General features: G+C 51.1%; 1 protein-coding gene across 14 annotated transcripts in view; it reads left to right on the top strand.

Moving 5' to 3' along the window:
• Positions 1-219: 219 nt before the first annotated feature.
• Rhbdl3 (rhomboid like 3) overlaps positions 220-19,372 on the top strand; it is a 54,590-nt gene continuing 35,437 nt past the window's right edge. For 5 of the 14 annotated variants that reach the window (NM_001105819.2, XM_087570596.1, NM_001439959.1 and 2 more), the window contains 3 exon segments: positions 220-612; positions 2,005-2,028; positions 19,072-19,230. In NM_001105819.2, the coding sequence (NP_001099289.1) occupies positions 502-612; positions 2,005-2,028; positions 19,072-19,230 (294 nt within the window). In that variant the 5' untranslated portion in view covers positions 220-501. 14 annotated transcript variants of the gene reach the window in all.

Below are 19,372 nucleotides of genomic sequence, written 5' to 3' on the forward strand. Positions count from 1 at the left end.
TGATGGTTAACCCGGGGCCCAGCTGAGCAAGCTGAGGGCAACGCAGTTCCCATTCCGGGACCGGAGGAGCAGCGGCTCGCCGCCTGCCTCGCTGCAGCCAGCCCCCTCCTTCCCTCCCTCCCTCCCCGCGGGCGGCCTTGGGGGCGGGGGCCCCGCGAGCAGCCCCGCCCCCGCCGCGCGCCACCCTGGAGGAGTCCGTGGGAAGGAGGAGGCTCGCGCGCAGAGCGGGGGCCGCGCGGAGCGGGAAGGAGCGCGGGGAGAGGTAGGGCCCGGCTAGCCCAAGGGCGCCCTCGCCTCGGGCCTGTGACAGAGGCCAAGAAGTTTGGTTGCTAGGGGCCCAGCGCCCCGGGGTCGCGGGGGCCGCAGTTAGGGCAACGGGGAGAGCAGAACCATGGGGGCGAGCGCGGAGGCGACGAGGCGCGCAACTAGCTCCTGGAGCGGCACGGCCGCGGCGGCGCAAAGTTAGCCCGGCGCCCCGGGACGAGCGCCGCAGCCTGGGCCATGGGCGAGCACCCCAGCCCCGGCCCCGCAGTGGCCGCCTGCGCCGAGGCAGAACGCATCGAGGAGCTGGAACCCGAGGCTGAAGAGCGACTGCCCGCCGCGCCAGAAGACGTGAGTGCCCCTTCCTGTGCCCCTCAAACTTTCTGGGGGGCGCCACGCGGGGAGACGCCACAGCCTCAGCTTTCTACCCCGGAGACAACTTGGAGGCTTCAAGGTTATGTCACCGGAGCGTCGGGGATGAGTCGGGGGCCCGGAGCGTAGGAGAGATGGGTCTCCCCCAAATGAAGCGCGCGCACCCCACCCCGCTCGGGTTCCCGCGGCTTCACTGCGGGACACAGTCCGGGCCACTGCGCCCGGAACCTGTCGGCTGCCGAGCCCCCTCCTCGCGGCTGGTGCAGTGCCCGGGACACGGCGTTTTCCTGCAGAGGCGGCCGCGTCACTGTAGTGACTCCCCCTCCCCTCCCTTCAGCGACCTGCGGACTCTGCAAGCCCGGGGAAGGAACCGGCGCCGCAGATCCCCAGTCCCTGAACAGCGCAGTCCGGTCTGGAGACCCCTTCTCGGCTGCCAGATTAGCTCCCGCCCGGCGTCAGCCTTGTCGCGACACTGATTAAAATTCAAACTGATCTCAGTCCCTGAACCCAGCCAGAGCTGGAAGAGCTAGCTGGGACGAAATGCTCCCAGCAGGGGGCTCAGGAGTCCCTGACCACGTCGGTGCCAGGAACGGTCCCCTGGGGCAGGCTAGGGAGGGGCTGCTCCAGAGGGCTTTCCTGCCATCTGCCGCTTAGATCTCTTGTCCGCTGTCCTGGGAGGCGAGGTAGGATCTGGGAAGCCCCGGGGCCCTTGAGTTGATAAAACTACTCCCTCCCGGCACCCTGCCTCTGACCTGTCCCTCCCTCAGGGTGAAATTAAACTAGAAACCCCAGCCTATGAAACCACAGTCAGCAAACCTGAATGGCCCGGGAGTCTAACATCTCTCGGGTTTGCGTGACTAAACCTGTCACTTTCTCCTAGCCCTAACTCCTGAGAGAGTCTTATGTATTCAATACTTACACTCAGTCTTGGAAGCATATTGGGGAGCACACACACACACACACACACAATCAAGCAGGCGAAATTAGTGCTCAAATAGGGGTAAGCCTCCTGAGTAGAGTCCTCCAACAGACAGGGTCTGAAGGCACTGCATGTGTACTCCAGGAGTAGATGTGGACGTGACCTTTCGGTAGAAGTTATGAGAAACCCGCAGCCACAGCTGGGAATCTTCCTTGTTCTCATTCCTGCATCTGACTGCCCCCACCCCAACACTCCATTTCCACTCGGTACTGTGCATTTTCTGCCTTTGCTCACAAGGGGGAATTTTCAGGTTTCTTCTGGTGGGCCCCTGAGCCTGGTTGTGACTGTTGGGCAACAGCTGGGAGGTGATGCCTCAGAGGTCTACAGAAACCTTGGTGATAAGTGCCTTTCTTTCTCTTCTTCCTCTCCCGCACGGCCTCCCTCTCTACCAGCACTGGAAAGTCCTGTTTGAAAAGGTATGTGGTGAGCAGTTAAATACCTTTCTTCCTCCCAGCCCTGCCTGAAACCGGTCTCAGTCTCCCTGCCTGACTGCGTGGGCTTCCCTAGCTCGGTGCTCCGGAGATGATGACGTGCTGTGGAGGCGTGGCTTCATACATCTTGGGCGGAGCCACACTGTGCTCTGGGTATCCCGAGACAGCAGTAGGCTCCCTAGAGGGAAATCTCCCCTCCCTCCAAATTCCCAAATTCTCCTTGCACCATGGCTGGCTTACATCACCCAAGATTGGACAACTTGTATGAAAGTTTTCGATATGCAAGAGGTTTTGCAGTAGGATGCTGGGAAGGTGGGGGAAGGGGCATAAAAAGAACCATTCGGCTCCTTTTCTGCTATTATAAAAAAAAAAAAAAAAAAAAAAAAAAAAAAACGCTTTGCCCCGGTAACATAAAATCTCCGACATCCTTGGGGAGGAGGATCTACTCACGAAATGGGCTCTTTCGAAGGCTGATCTTGTGTCTCATTCTGCAGTGTGGATGGGCCAGTACTGGGCAGTTACAAAATGAAAAAAAAAAAAAGAAAATTTGCAGTGCCTGGAGTAAAGGGGTGAGGGGTGAAGTTAGAAATGCCAAGTGTGGGGGTTGAATCTGGAGATGGGCATTTGACCTTCAGCAGGGAAATAGTTTTTTTCTGCTTGGTACTTAGGTTCTGTTGGCTTTCCTCTCCATGCTTGGACAAAGTACAGGAGAAGAGATAGGAAGGTATTCCAGTGTTGGTGGATTCTGAATACTTAAGCCACAAGCAAGAGTGGCTGTACTCTGAAGTTGTGCAACTTTAAGAGATCTGCCGTTTAAGGCGGGCATGCTGGCACACCCCTGTAATGCCCGCATTCGGGCGGTAAAAGCAGTACGGTCAGGAGCTCAAGGCCATCCTTGGCTATCCTAGCCTTTAAGGCTAGCCTGGGATGGTAGGGGGAGGGGGTAGTTGAAAAGCGTCTTGATCAAGACCTTTGTTTTAGGTGGGAACGTTTTCAAAAGCTTTTGCTTGTTTGTTTGTTTGTTTGTTTGTTTTTTTCAGAGCTGGGGACCGAACCCAGGGCCTTGCGCTTCCTAGGCAAGCGCTCTACCACTGAGCTAAATCCCCAACCCTGTTTGTTTGTTTTTAATGTGTACGGGCGTTTGATTGTCCGCGCACCATGTTGGTGCAGTTCCTGCAGAGGCCAGAGGAGGGCATCAGATCCCCTGGGACTGGAGTTGCTGATGGTTGTGAGCTGCCATGGGGGTGTTGGAAACCGAATCTGAGTCCTCTACAAGAGCAGCCATCTCTTTTAATCAGCAAACCATCTTTCCAGCCCCCTCCCCTCCATTAAAGCAAGGTTGTTGTAGGACCCAGGCGATACTGAGATGCTGTAACAGTGGGAGAGGTGACGTGGGATACAGGGTCGCGGGATCGACTCAGGAGTTGCTGACGTGAATGAAGACAAGCAGCTCCTCTTGGCCAGTTTTCCTCTATCCGTAGACAAAGAGAAGAGATTTATTTTGGTTTTGGATATTTTTTTGGGGCGGGGGCAGGGTTCGAGGCAGAAGATACGGTTTTCTCTGTGTAGCCCTGGCTGTCCTGAAACTCGCTTTATAGACCGGGCTGGCCTCAAACTCGGATCCACCTACCTCTGCTTCCTGAGTGCTGTGATTAAAGGCACTCACCATTGCAGGGATGGTTGTAGGTATTCTAACCTATAGTTGGATGCCCCTCCCCTCCAGCAAGGAAGCACAGCAAAGCAGAAGCCGAAGCTAGCAGGGTAGAAGCCACTAGCCTCGTGACCATGGGACAAAGAGAGGGAAGAGACAGGAACTCCATGGATCCCTTCCAGACATGCACAGTCACCTAAAGGCGTCTCATCAGACCCCAGACTCCAATAGTTCCAAGCCAGGGATCAAACCTTTAACACGCGTCACTTTGAAGGTGACAATGAGGTTGGAAAGGAGATTCAGTTATAGGAAAATAGAAAGATATTAATAGACCCAAGTGGCTGAGGGGAACCACATCCCCAAATGAGATTCTAAACTTGGGTAGAGTTGGGGGTTGGCAAAAACAATAAAGCTTTAGTTATATACAAGTTTAATGTGGGGACCCAGCCAAATGCAATTGCCCCATGGGACTGAACATGTGGGCTCATGGGGGAAAGAGACTGGGTGAGGATCTTAGGGGATGTCACTCTCGACACCTGGCTCCCATCCTGAGGGCCACCTACTCTCCCTCTGGTGCCTAGGAATATCCCAGCTGCTGGGCTGACACCTCGAGGCAGGAGAGACCCGTGGTCTGCCACTGTTACTCTTGGTACCAGGCTGCCAGCCCTTCGCACCTCCTGCCAGATTTAGAGTAAGAACCTAGAACAGAGTGTGCTGAGCCTTCCTTCCTCTGTGTCTTTCACATTTGACTAATTTCCTTTGCCAGTTTCTATGTGTACAATTACATCTTTAAAAACAAACCATTTGGGTGAATGGGAGAGAACTTCCAGTGGGAGGCACACGCAGCTGGAGAGCAGCCCCAAGCAGAGGGCACTGGGCATCCGCCACCAGCATGGAAAATCCAACTGGAGGCAAGGCCTGGGCATCCCATAAAGCTCCCCCTGCTTCTGGAGAGGCCCACACAGAGATCATCCCGGGCTGGGAGGGTAGCTCAATGGGAGAGCACTTGCCTGGCATGCCCAAGGCCCTAGGCTAAATTCTCAGCCTTGAAGAAATAAAAATAAATAAAAAAATGAAAGGGAAGCCCATCAATCATTCTGACATACAAAATGAGTTCTAGGAAAGCAGCCACCAGGTCTCACTCTGGGCCATTTTTCTCTTACAGTAAGTTCTGTCTGGTTTGTGGCTTTACTTCCTTTTTTTTTTTTTTTTTTTTTTCTTTTTCTTTTTTCTTTTTTTCGGAGCTGGGGACCGAACCCAGGGCCTTGCACTTGCTAGGCAAACACTCTACCACTGAGCTAAATCCCCAACTCCCTCCCCTTTTTTTTTAAAGATTTATTTATTTATTTTTATGTACAGCATTCTGCCTGCATATGTGACTGCAGGCCAGAAGAGGCCACCAGATCTCATTACAGATGGTTGTGAGCCACCATGTGGTTGCTGGGATTTGAACTCAGGACCTCTGGAAGAGCAGTCAGTGCTCTTAACCGCTGAGCCATCTCTCCAGCCCGTGGCTTTACTTCTTTTTTTTTTTCCCCCCAGAGCTGAACCCAGGGCCTTGCGCTTGCTAGGCAAGCGCTCTACCACTGAGCTAAATCCCCAACCCTTACTTCTTAAGATATACTTTACTTTATACATATATGGTTGTTTTGCCTGCATGTCTGTGCACCACATGGGTGCAGTGCCTATAGATTCCAGAGAAGGGCGTTGGATCCCTTGGAACTGGAGGTATACACAATTGTGAGCTGCCGTGTGGGTGCTGGAAATTGGACACAGGTCCTCTACAACAGCAGCCAGTGCTCTTTTTTTTTTTTTCTTTTTCTTTTTCTTTTCTTTTTTTTCTTTTTCTTTTTCTTTTCTTTTCTTTTCTTTTTTTTTTTTTCGGAGCTGGGGACCGAACCCAGGGCCTTGCGCTCGCTAGGCAAGCACTCTACTGCTGAGCTAAATCCCCAACCCAGCCAGTGCTCTTAACTGCTGGTGAACTCGGTGGCCATGGGAAAGTTTGGTTGGAGATGGCAGGTAGGCTTGCCAGGTAGACAGCCCTGATAGGTATGAGAGGTAAGTAATGAGTTAGTGAGACTAGGCGTCTGTCACAGCCCATGTGGTCCATGATTCATCTTCCAGAGCTTGTTAGCAGAGATGCTAGGGCCAGAGCCTGGACCATGACAACCCTAACCAGCTAGACTTGATCATTCATCCTCTTTAGTTCAATTAAACAGACACACTTACAATAAAAAAAGAAGGGGATTTATTCAATGTGGCCACCTTGAGAGGAGCAATAAAGAGATCCAGTGACCCTCAGAGTCCAGCTTCTGTGCAAACATGACACTTGGGTTTCAGAATTAACAGCAGCAAGAGCTACACACAGCTAAGCCATCATGGTGGAGATGTGACCCACCCTTCTGCACCATCTTTGTCCCACTGCAGTCTCCCCGACGAGAGGTCCAACTAGCTGTGAGAACTGTCTTCCTTGTTTTCTATTGCTGTGAAGAGACACCATGACCACGGCAACTCTTATGAAGGAAAGCGTTTGACTGGGGTGGCTTACAGTTTCAGAGGGTCTGTCCATTGGTTGTCCTGAGCAGTATGCAGGCAGATATGATGCTGGTGAGGTAGATGTGGATCCACAGGCAGGACGAAGAGAGACACTGGCCTGGCTTGAGCATTGAAACACCAAAGCCCACCCTCCAGCTACACACTTCCTCCAGCAAGGTCACATCTATTAGTGACACTCCCTGGTGACCAGTCAAACCTATGAGCCTATGGGACCATTTTCATTCAAACCACCACTATTTCATAAGTTCCCTATCTCACTGACACCAGGTTTCAGCCTTTTCCTTCTTCCAGTGAGACTCCTGGGGAAATTCTGGCTTATTGGGAACTGACCTAGTTAGAGTTACTATTGCCACGAGGAAACATCATGACCCAACATAACTGGGGGAAGAAAAGGGTTTATTTGACTCACACTTCCACATCGCTATTCATCATTGTAGGAAGTCAAAACCCGACTCAAGCAGGGCAGAAACCTGGAGGCAGGAGCTGATGATGAGGCCATGGAGGGGTACCGACTTGCTCTCTCTAGCTTACTCAGCCTGCTTTCTTATAGAACCCAGGACACATGCCCATAGGTGACATCCTTCCCCCCCCCCCCCATGCAATGGGCTTGGCCCTCCCCCATCAATCATGAATTGAGAAAGTCCCCTAGAGGCTTGCCCACAGCCCATCCTTACAGAGGCATTTTGTAAATGAGCCTCTCTCATCTAGGATGACTCTAGCTTGTGTCAAGTTGACATAAAACTAGCTCACTCAGGAAACATTGTTTCAGTAGATATCCAAAGGGAGGGTATAGAGTTCCTTTTAGAATAACTTTATGCCTGATAGGATAGTTACAGAGGCACTGGAGCCTGGAGCTGCTGGGGCAGGACATGCATTCTTTTCCCTTCCTGGGTCAGGGATCAACAGTGGTCCTCTGTCTCCAGGGTGTTAGAGGTAGAATTGGCTCAGTCCCTCATGCCCTGAGGTTCTTTAGCAGGCATGGAAGCCTTGCCTAGGGTAAAACTGACTGGTCCCCACCCTGTTAGCCTTGTTAGTTGGTGGCTACCTTTCAAGTAAATGGCCAAAATGCCTTCTGGGATTGGTGGTGAGGAGATCAGGTGACCCAGGTCTTTTGGAAGATTCTCTGTCCCCACCGTTCTGGTCTTGTCTGATGTACTCACAGTGATACAGCTGGACTAATTCTACCACTCCTTCCTCACACAAAAATTACCACAGGGCAGAATCAGGCAGGCTGACAGCTTGTGTTCCACATATCCTGTGTGTTCATTTTCTACTTGGACCTCCCTGTAAGGGAATTGTCTTTTTCTTTTAGGGGCAGATCTTGATGGGTTTTCCTAAATTTTTAAAAAGGTTTTTAAGTTAATGGGTCGATGAGATGGCCCAGTCGGTAAAGGCACTTGTGTTCAAGACTAAGGTCCTGAGTTCAATTCTTAGGACACCATGTTGTAAAAAGAAGTGAAATGACTCCCATCATTGTCCTCTGACCTCCATGTACACACTGTGTGCACGAGCCCTCCCACAAAGAATTAATGTAATAAACTTAGCATAGGTCTGAGGATATAGTTCAGAGGCCAAGTGTGACGCAGCCTGTGTGAAGCCTTGGGGTCAATCCCTAGTGTTGCAAACAAACAATATAGCAGTAATAGTAATAACTATAAGAACTAGGTGATAATTCATGGCAAAAATATGGTACTGTTTATTGCTAAATCCTTTGTTCATTTCCTTCACGACTCCTCCTATAGCTCTGATCTGAGGCAGTTTCTGTCTCTCTCCTCAGGTCTCTTAGTCCACTCCTCCATTTTCTACTGGAGTTACAGAGAGATGCTTGTGAGACGCCGTGTGGGTACTGGGACTTGAACTTGGGCCCTCTAGAAGAGCAGCGAGCTTTCAACTGCCAGGGCATCTCTCCAGCCCCCAAAGCCTCTTTATTTTTAAAAGTTGAAATTAAAACTCATTTATCTGTGGGTGTCACACACATCCCATGCTATTCTTGTGGAGGTCAGAGGACATCTTATAGGAACTGCTTTTCCATTCCGTGGGTCCTATGGATTGAACTCGTTGTTGGGTGTGGTAGCAAGTGCCTCTACCAACTGAGTGAACTACTTCCGTCTCCCAAAACCACTCTAAGCCCAAAGGAATTTTCTCCTTTCTCCTCCGGGTGTCTTGTGAGCCTGTGGGGTCTTCTCTTGCCCTGACCCAACCCCTGACTGTATTTATAGTTCCCCTGTAGGCTGACTGGTGGTGTGGGGGGTGGTCATGGTGTATCTGTAGCTGAAAGGAAGCTCTGAAGAGATGAAACTGCTGAGTGGTTTATGGGTGAGCCACAGAGAAAAATGCCTTCCCTGGAGACAGCCACATTGGCCATGGCCCCGGAACACATGATTAACCAACAGAGCAGGTCTCCCAGAGAACAACAAAGCCTTGGTTTAACTGGAGCTCACCCCTGGGCTCTGCATCTCAGCTCCTTATCAAGTAGCCTCCAGGACCACATGCCTACCTGCTTCTACTTAGGTGACTTGGTAGATCAGGAGTCTATTAACTCTTTGATCCTGGACCATTCACAAAATGCACTCAAATAGAAGTTGAGCAATAGGACTGGCATTTTAAAAGGCCCTTAGAAGTTTGAATGAGGGCTGGAGAGATGGCTCAGCGGTTAAGAGCACCCGACTGCTCTTCCAGAGGTCCTGAGTTCAATTCCCAGCAACCACATGGTATCACATCTGTAATAGATTCTGGTATATCTGAAGATAGCTACAATGTACTCATATATATTAAATTAAAAAGAAGTTTGAATGAATGACAGCTCAAACGAGAGCTCTGGGGGCTAGAAAGATGGCTCCGTTGTTATAAATCTTAAACACAAATAGAACTATAGCCGTGTGTGCATCATTTGGGGTTAAGGTGTCCTCTCCAGGAGCAGCCCCTGACCACATGCCCACTCGCATCCCTACCATTGTGCAGTCCCGTCAGGGCCATAGGTTATTGGACAATCCATGAAAGTATCTGGTCCAGTCCTTTTATTCGGCAAGCGAGGAAAGAAGGTCACTTGTTGTGATGGCGTCTGAGTGCCTGTGTGTTTGCCAGCACACTCCTTTGCTTACTTGGTACCCTACATGGTGATGGAGTCAGGTGGAGAGAGGACACCCCACTAACCTGGCAACAGTGGGAAGGGCGGGTAACCTCCCCAAACCACAGACTTTCCGTGGAAACCATAGCTGATGGAGCATTGTTGGGAGGGTGGGTGGGGTGTGCATAGCTTTTGGTAGAAGCACTAGGTAAATACTGTATGTTGTTGACATGTAAAGAAGTGAGTCCTGCTTCCCAGATGGCATGGACAGGCTTATAATAGATCCAGGATTGAATTGAAGTGTCCAGATTCCTGGTCCAGCTCGACTGCCTTCCTGGGGGGAAGCTAAAAACCACACTCCCTGCTGAACTCTCCAGAAAGAGTCTTTGGACAAGGCTGTCTGAGGCATGCCCAAGCACTATCTGCTTACCTGGCTTGACTGCTCAGGGGGAAAAGTGAAGGGCCAGGACAAGGTGTCCAGCCACCAGTGGGGTGGCCAGGCCTCCTGTCTTCTCATTGCTTGCTGGACCTCCCATTGGTGGCCTAGTGACACCAGGCCCAGGGTACTATCTCACATTGGAGGAATGGAGTCAGTGTGTCTTGAGGTGCAAACAGACACAATCCCGAACCCCCTTTGGAGATTTTTCTTTAAAAGTGCGTCTCTACATGCCCTATCCCCACTCCCTTTGGGATGAGATCCTACTATATCGCCCCTACTAGGTCTCAGCCTTAATCCTGCTTCAACCTCCTGACTGCCCAGAGTACAGGAATGTGCCAGGCCCCTCCCCATCTCCAGACTTTTCTGCAGCAAGCTGAGGTCTATGTTGGTAAAATTCCTTTGATGGAGCACACACAGTGTCTAGTGTTTGCATATCTGTCGTTGCTTAACTCCTCAGCAAACTGATGAGGGAGACTGTTGGGTTTTGTTGCTGTTGCTGTTGGTTTTGTTTGTTTGTTTTTTTGTTTTTTGTTTTTTGTTTTTTCTGAGACAGGGTTTTTCTGTGTGGCCCTGACTGCTCCTGGACTCGCCTTTTAGACTATGCTGGCCTCAAACTCAAAGATCCACCTGCTTCTGCCTCCCAAATTCTGGATCTGTGTCCCCTTTATAGAAGAAGAAACTAGGAATGGAAGAGATGGGCTTCCCCAGAGATGTGGAACTAACTGGGAGCTCTGCAGTGGGTCTGTTTGGGTGGCTTCTGCAGTAGGACAGGAGGTAAAGAACTGTTCAAGGCTTCTTCTTTCCTTCTGCCTCCCTCCTCCCTCCTTCTGGACTGTTCAGCTCTCTCTACTCTGGGGACTACATGGATTCTGGGTGTTTCTAGGAAGGTAGCAGGGAGCAAGGATTTTGGTTAGCGGAGACAGGCAGGTGTCAGATCCATTCCTGACCTCACCTCCTCCTGCACCCTGCCTGCTGCTCTCTGGAGGATTCTGGGTTTAGGGCTGTGACTCCAGCTTTGGTTACTGGCAGTTCTGATAAGCTGGGCCGCATGAGTCAGTGCAGGTACTACATCTATTCCTGATTCCCAGGCCACAGTTGCCATGTGCCCCCTCAGAGCCTGGGGCATGGCCAAGCAAGAGGAGGGAGGGCTGTCTGTGGGGCTTTCCGGAAACTTTGGGGTGGTGCTGAAGAAGTGGAGTCTTCTGGGGCAGGCGCTCAAGTGGAGAGGGCCAACGCCTGGTAGAAGGAGAGGACTCTCCCGTCAGTGCTCACCAGGCAGTTTCCCACATTCTGGGACGGGCTAGTCCTTTATCTTTTCCAGTTGCTGCTGGCAGAACAGATGTTTTTCTGGAGATGCTGTTTGTCCAGCCACTCATCCAGCTTGGATTCAGGCCAGGGTGCCTGTCCTGCCTCCCTGACTAACCAGCTAGCTTCAGCCATTGGGCCTCAGCTCTGAGACCCAGTGAAGTGAGAGGAAGGGTGTTCAGGAGCCTGGCATCAGGACCGGTGCCTGGTGAGGCCTGAGCTGCCTCCTTAGCTACCTACAGTGGCAACAGAAAGAGGGGAGCACACTGGGACCCCTCGTGGCTCCAAATGGAGGGCAAGGAGGGATCAGAACCTGGTCTTAGGACCAGTTCCCTTTCTCTCTGACCAAAGCTTGAGGCGTGGGGAAACCTATTCCTCGCTCACCCCGGGGCAGGTCTGAAGATGCCTGTACTCACGTCGAGACTCGGTCAGATGGGACATATCTGGGGGCTTGCTTCAGTTTCTCTGACTGTTAAATGGGACTGACTAGCCACACTTAATTGTGTTCTGAAAGTCGGTGTTTTGAAGAATTAGGGGAAAGGTCATGGGAAGGACAAGGGGTGGATCCTCTATCTGTCTCTCTGTGTCTGTCCGTCCGTCCGTCTGTCTGTCTGTCTGTCTGTCTGTCTGTCTGTCTCTCTCTCTCTCTCTCTCTCTCTGGCTAGATTAGCATTCTCATTTGCAAGGGAAAAGTGGAAAAGAAAGCCCCCACTCTCCCATCACAGGCCTCCTGACCTCACCAGCTGCAGTCTGGTCTTTTAATTTATGGGGCTGTAAATATCCGTGAATGGGCCAGCGTTCCCCAGTGGGCTGTGGCATGCTGGGTAGGACAGATCGGCTGGGCCAGAAGCTCCTGGACAGTCTCATTAACTTGCTCTGTTTAGAGGCTTGGGAATGAACTAAGGAGCTGACAGATGGGGATACCCCACCCATAGGGGGGCAGCTGCCTGCACCTTACCCTGTCCCAGCACACATGCCCTGAGGTCACTGCCTTCTGGGCCAACGGAAGACAATTGCGCATAAAGATGAGAACTTACCCAGATCCCAGGTTCCCAGGTTCTGGACCCGAGAGGTCTTTACAGAAGGCAGTTAGCTCGCCAGCCCCAGATGCTGCTTTCTGGGATCACTTTGTTCATGAGCTTCTAAAGATGTAAGAGGAAAGGTCTTTCCAGCGGTGAGCATTCCAGGCCTGGGAGCAGGAACTGGACTGGAGGTTGTCTGGAAATGCAGTCCGTGCAGATCACAAATGCATAGTGGATAGAAACTAGATGTGTTCCCACCTCCTCTCATGCTTTGAGAATGCTGGGGACATTCTGATGCCTGGGGCAGCTTTCTGGATTGCACGGAAAGCTCGCCGCTGTCCTGGGTGCTGAGCAGGCAAACCCCTTCGTCTGATGTGGTTTGTTTCCTGAGAGCTCAGCTGCTCTGTGGCCCCATTAGGCCAATCACTGATTCCTCAACCTCTCTTGGGACCTGGTATCCCCAGTCAACCTTCTTGCTGACACTGGATCCCACAGAATTCTAGTTTGGCTGCTTCTGGTATCAGCTGCTTGACAGCCTGTGACACTTAAGAGAAGGAGGCAGAGGGCTGGGTGTCATGAAGGGGAACATGTGATTGTTCCTAAAGGTCCTACACAGTGTTATGGTAAAGACAAAAGTGCTATGGTCAAATAAGGCCAGGTTAGACAAATATGGAGCTGAACCAAATCAGACTTCTCCACTGCCGGGCCTGACACAGTCCTTTCTACAGGCGTTTGCTTTGTGTATTCCACGAGGGCTTGCTAACTAGGGGAAAGGAGTGGTGTTTTGTTTAATGTCAGATTTCCACCTGCACCTCCGTCTACCCTCATCATCATCACCTTCCACAGCCTTCCAGGAAGTCCCACTGAACTGTCATGGACCGCCTTGGGTTTCATGAAACACGCACTGGGCAGCTCCCATGTCATGAGTTATGCTTTGTACAACTGAGGAAAGTAAGGGAGGGCAAGGCCGGGTCAGTGAGCCCCATGGAGGGACTTAAACCATTTGCTCACTTCTGAACTGAAATGTCTTTCTTGGTATTTTAGTGTCTGCTTGTTTCTCCAACCATATGATGAGGGTGATGCCTCGGCCACAGTAGATCCTTAGCAAGCATGTGAGATGCATGTATGTGTGTATAGATGGATGGATGGATGGATGAATAGGGAGACTGGCCAATTTTCAATTTTTTTGAACTCTTTAACCGTAGTATCACAGTGATTGGAAGGAGCCCAGGCTCTCTGTTCTAAAATTACCATCCGTTCCAACTTAAGCAGCTTGGCCCCTGGTGCCCTGGCTTCCCACCCCACCCCTGCCCTGAGAAGGGGCTTTTATAACGGTAAGCACCTTGCAGATTCTCATGAGGTCTAAATGGAAGGGGGAAGACCACGTAATTTTCCAGCCAAGCTGGGATACTTTAGAGCAAAGGAGGAGGAGTGGGTCGTGTGTTTGGAGAATAGGTGTGAAGCAATGTGTCCGCAGAGCAACCAGTGTGGACCGTGACCTGCGCGCGGGTTCTGTGAAGTTAGATCTGGTACATGGCAAAGGCCTCACACGCACCAGCTCCATGGACTGTGTTGTTCAATTGAGAAGGAGACAGGGGGTCAGTGCATAAACAGGTTCAGAGTGGAGCTTCATGGCCCAAGGAGGGGCTCTCCATAGTTCCCTCCCTACTGCCGCTGGAGCTCAGAGGCCTCAAAGTCTCAAAGCATTCTGCAATGCCTTTGTACTTGGCCAGTCACTGAGTGAATGTGTGTGTGTGTGTGTGTGTGTGTGTGTGTGTGTGTGTGTGTGTGTATGTGTATGTGAGTGTGAATGTGTGTGTATATGTGTGTGAGTGGTCTTTTAATTTATGGGGCTGTAAATATTGTGTGTGGGTGAGAGAGAGAGAGAGAGAGAGAGAGAGAGAGTGAGTGTGTGTGTGTGTGTGGTGTTTTGGTTGGTTTGGTTTGGTTTTTGAGGCAGTGGTCTCCTATAACAAGCAGTGGCTGTCTTCAATTTGATAAATAGCAGAAAATGACATTGAACTCCTGAACTGCCTGTCTTCTAAGTTCTACTACTACAGGGCCTAGCTGTCATACGTAGCTCCCCGTCCAGCTATTTGGACCCAGGTTTATGAGTTCCTCACCTTCTAAGTTGCTAAGTGACACCAGTACTACTTCACTTCACTTTACTCTCTGACGGTTCTGTGACTCAGAATAGACCATCTGTCCCCAGAGACTTTCTCTACCCTATTCTTGCTTCTATGTGGCCCCATCTATTGTCACAAGAGGCCAGAGCTCCTCCTACCAATTCTTTGATGGGGAAACTGAGGCACTGTAGCTGATAAACTACACTCAGCACAGCAGCTGGGGGTGGACTCCTACCTAAGTACATAGAAGATTTGGTGAGTCATTTTCCTAGACCAGCTGTCCCAGGAATCAGTACGAGGTAGGAGATGAGAGGTGTGCTCTGTGTGTGTGTGTGTGTGTGTGTGTGTGTGTGTGTGTGTGTGTGTGTGTCCTCAGGCTGGGGCCACCTAGGGCATTAGCAGCCCATGAGCAGGTCACTGGTGGGATTAAAAGTCCCCTTGGAGTCTCTTGAAGCTCTTTTCCAGGCTGAAGCAAGAGGGCAGGGTTGTGGGTGGGCTGTGTGGTCTCCTCTGTGCTCAGTCTCCTACGCCTGGGTTGAATGTGAGTTTCTCCCCCAACAGTGCACCCTTGTACAGCCCTGGTTCATCTCCTGCAGCTCAGGATCCAAGGTAGCCAGGCTCCTGCCCCACTCGCTGATATAATCATCCCTCCTGCAGCACTGACAGTCCACTCTAGACTAGTCCTGTTAGGCTGCCTCCAACCTATGTCGCCCCCAGCTCATCCCTCACACAGTCTGCTGCCCCAGAAGGATTCCAGGGTAAGGACCTTGGAGGCACAGCTTCAGGGGTGCAGGCTTGTTCTTAAAAAGGAAGTTGCATTGAAAGGGTTTGCTCTGCCCTCTCCTCCTAAGTGGCACCACACTCCTAGTGTGACCTCACTTCCTATAGGCCTGAGGGTGTCTAGCAGGGAGACAGACCAAGGACACAGAGCCCATTTGAATAAAGTGATGAGAATAGCCCCTGACTAGTTCCTGCCCTAGACTGGCATCAGCCTACTCAACAGATGGGACCAGTTGAGGCTGAGCTTTATAAAGACAGGAGTGTGATTTTTGCCTTGCTCCCTGCCATCTTGCTTGAGAGACAGACTCAGAAGTCATCCTCAGCTCCCTTCTGAATGGAGGATCCTTCTGATTTCTGAGCATGTTATCTCCACCCCCCACAACCCCCCCAGCTCCTTTTGTCCCCTCCTGTCTCCTCTAACCAACACCCCACTGGGTGCCCCATGCCCAGTGCCAACTCTGCCCTTGCCCTCATTGTCTGAGGTATTAGAACCCCAGCAGCCAGTCTGGCCCTATCTTTCCCCCATCTCCAGTCATCCTCTAGTCCCTGAGGCCTCATTATTAGGGTAGCAGTGACCCCGCATTGTCTGGCCTGTCTGGCCCTGGCATGAAAGGTAGAGTTTTGGCAGAGAATAGAGGCTCGGCCTGGTTCCAGCGGGTTTTCTGCAGTGTAGACGGAGCCTGCAATGTCCTTGGGCTGGGGGCCTGGGGAGCCACAGGGCAACCCTTGTCACTAGGACAGCAGCAGGGAGCCCCGGGGGGGAGGGGAGAAGGAGAGCAGGTGGCTCTTTGTCTAGTGCCTGATCCCAGCCCCCTGCTTCATCTTCCTCTGCAGGCTGCCCTGAGAAGGCCCCTGGGAAGGGATTGTAGGCTGTGCTCCCAGCACATGCCAAACCACTGGGCTTCCTCCCCTAGAGAGGCAGAGGAGGTTCCCTAATGTGAAGGGGACCTTTGACCCCGGAAGGACCCAACAGACATCTTCCCAGGACCTGAGGTATCATGGATCAGTCAGTGCCATGGGTCTCCATGGTAGAGTCAGGGTTGGTCCGTGTGGCTTAGGATAGCGGTCTCCTGTACCAAAACCCTGTCACCTGCTGGTATTTTTAACCATCAGCTATCCATCTCTCTTTTCCCCTCCCCCTCTCCTCCTCATCTCTGCTTAGTTTCCACATCTGAGCATCGAGGGGGCCAGACTAGCTCTGTTTGGGCCCCTTTCCTATTGCAGAAAGCCTGTTTAGGGGAACCCTAGTTTCTGGAGCCCTGCCTCTCCCTAGCCCAGTGCTGGGCGCAGCTTTCCGTCCTCCAGTTTTGATGCTGGCCTGCAGTGTCTGGCAGTGCTGAACTGAACTGCTTGGGTGTGGGATCCATCTGCTGCTGGTGGGCAGCCTGCCTTACTGTCTTTGTTGGTGTTTTCTCACCTCCCTGCCCTTCTGTTCTGTGGGGATCATAACATATTCTCTTCCATCTATTGTAAGAGGAGTCAAATAAATTCTGTATGAAGGGGCCGGAGAGAGATGGCTTGGTGGTAAAGAGCACTTGTTGCTCTTCCTAAGGGACCTGGGTTCAATTTCCAGCACCCATGCGGCAGGCCACAATCCTCTGTAACTCAAGTTTCAGAGGATCCAACCCCCTCTTCTGGCCTCCAATAGACACCAGGCACACATGTAGTACGTGGATGAACATGCAGGTAGAAACCCATCTATATAAAATAAAACAGAAATAAACTTTAAAAAAAAATTCTGTCCGTGAAGTACGCAAAACGATGTTTGGCTCCGTAAAAACAAGGCAAACATTAAGTGTTATTACTCTTTTTTTCATAATACATTTAGAGTGTGAGTCTAATGCCTGCCTGCCTGCCTGCCTGCCTGCCTGCCTGTGTGGACAGTACAAGTGTTGTGAAGGTTGAGAATAACTTGTGGTGGCCAGTTCTCACCTTCTATTATGTTGGTGTTGGAATTGAACTCAGGTCATCAGGCTTGGCCTTCACCTGCTGAGTGTGTATTTTTTTTTAACCTATTATTAGCCAGGTGTGGTGTCACACTCCTAGTCCCAGTACTAGGAGGCTGAGGCAGGCAGAACTCTGTGAGCTTCAATGCCAACCTGTCTACACATTCAGTCCAGGGCAGTCAGGGCTATAAAGAGCTTGTCTCAAAAAACCAAGCAAACAAAAATCTATTGTTGTTGTTGTTGTTGTTGTTGTTGTTTGTGTGGGGCATAGCTATCCGAGGATGACTTTGGGGGGTCAGTTCATTCCTCCTTCCCTTACATGAGTTCCAGGGATCGAACTCAAGTTGTCAGGCTTGCTTAGTAAAGGGCTTTTACCTACTGAGCCACTTGGCTGACCCTAATATTTTTAGTTTGAAGATGCTCTTGAGTTGCCTGAAACAGTAATAAGCAAATGGATATCGTGCCTGATACCTGGGGCTGGGGTGGAGGGTGGGATCTGAACATAGTCTCTTTGGAGTTGTCCTCTCCTAAAGAGTTTTGCGGACAGCGGAAGGTCCCCGACCGTGACTTCTGTCTATCAGGCTTAGATTGTCTAGACACATTGTACACAGAACCCGCTTTCCCAAAACAGCCTCTGTTAACCTTATCCAGGGAAAGGAGCAACATGGGTTTGACTTCTAGCTTCACTGCCTGTACTTTCCCAAGGTCCATGGTAATTCAATGCCTCCCATTCTTTCCCCCCATCCCCTCCAGAGCTGAGGACCAGACCCAGGACCTCGAGATTGCAAGGCGAGCGCTCTACCACTGAGCTAAATCCCCAACCCCATGTGCCTCCCATTCTTGTACTGGTATCAGACCCAGGGTCTCTGTGCTAGGCAAGCACTCTGCCGCTGAGCTGTATTCCTGCCTTCCGTTGCCTTTAAAAACCCAAGCAAACGACTGCAGCTTTTCCAGGTACACACTGGAGTCCCGTGTGAGATGGGGTGTCATTTTCTGACTGGGTACACAGGGCAGGCTCTGTGAGCTCTGTGGGGAAGGAACAAAAAGGGGTAAAGGCTTTTTCTAACTGAACCTTAAGAGGCTTCTCATGGAAAATTAGTACCTGTCTGTTCATTGAACATCCCATTTATTCATCAACAAAACTTGATTGATGGGATTGGGGATTTAGCTCAGTGGTAGAGCGCTTGCCTAGGAAGCGCAAGGTCCTGGGTTTGGTCCCCAGCTCCGGAAAAAAAAAGAACAAAAAAAAAAAAAAAAGAAAAAAGAAAAAAAAAAAAAACTTGATTGATGTAAGGCAGATGCTATGGCACTGGCTTTGGAGGAATTGCAGCCCTGTGATGAGGCAGAAGTAGTTAGTGTTGGGTTGACTGGGTAGCCTGGCCCCTGTCCAGGCTGCCGGGGAGTTTCAGGAAATTAAAGAGAATGGTGTAAAACATACAAGTGCAGCAGGTGCAGACGATGGTGGCGCATGCCTTTAATCCCAACACTAAGGAAACAGGAGGCAGGCGGATCTCTGTGAGTTTGAGGCCAGCCTGGTCTACAGAGCAAGTTTCAGGACAGCTAGGGCTACAAAAAAACCCTATCTTGAAAAACAAAAAGCACATGTGTCTGTGGGAATGCAGAGGCGTACCAGTTCCCCCAAACAGAACAACAAAGAGCTTGTCTCCGTGAGTCTGCCAGCAGCCATGTGTGTGTGTGTGTGTGTGTGTGTGAGTAGGACTCAGGGACCAGCCATGGGGGAGCTGGTGTGCCGTCTGCATGGGGGAGGCTCAGTTCCTTCTTTCCCTGTCCAGTGTTCTGTTTCTTCTATTTACTGAACTCCATTCCTGCTTTCCTTTCCACAGTTAGAGTAAGTGAAGGGAGGGGTTCGGGGAGGGCTGTACTGGGGCAGTAGAGGGCCAGTACCATTGAAAAGAAAATCAACCTGGCACTAGGCGGACAGACAGGTGGATCTCTGTAAGTTCGTGGCCAGCCTGATCTACAGAGGGAGTTCCAGGACAACTAGGGCTGCACAAAGAAAATGAAAGAAAGAAAGAAAAGGAAAAGGAAAACCAAGAGTGAAGGAAATCTGGGTCCCCCATGAGCACTGGGAGGGGTGGTGTTCCGCTGACTTTGCTCTCTGTGCTTCGCCCTCAGTTTGACCCTGGGAGCACCGGCTACATCAGCACAGGAAAATTCCGGAGCCTCCTGGAGAGCCACAGCTCTAAACTGGACCCACACAAAAAGGAGGTGCTCCTGGCTCTGGCGGACAGTCACGCAGATGGACAGATCTGCTACCAGGACTTTGTCAACCTGGTGAGCATTCGGGAAAGGGGACAGGCTTAGAGACACAGGAAATAGATTTAGGCAATGGGTGTTTTTGACTGTGTTTACTGACCTCAGCTTCAACAGGTGAGAAGGTACCACTGTTGTTGAAAAAAACGGCTCCCGACCAGAG

This window comes from Rattus norvegicus, chromosome 10 (genome assembly GCF_021556685.1).
Source record: "Rattus norvegicus strain SHRSP/BbbUtx chromosome 10, alternate assembly SHRSP_T2T, whole genome shotgun sequence".
Taxonomy (NCBI): domain Eukaryota; kingdom Metazoa; phylum Chordata; class Mammalia; order Rodentia; family Muridae; genus Rattus; species Rattus norvegicus.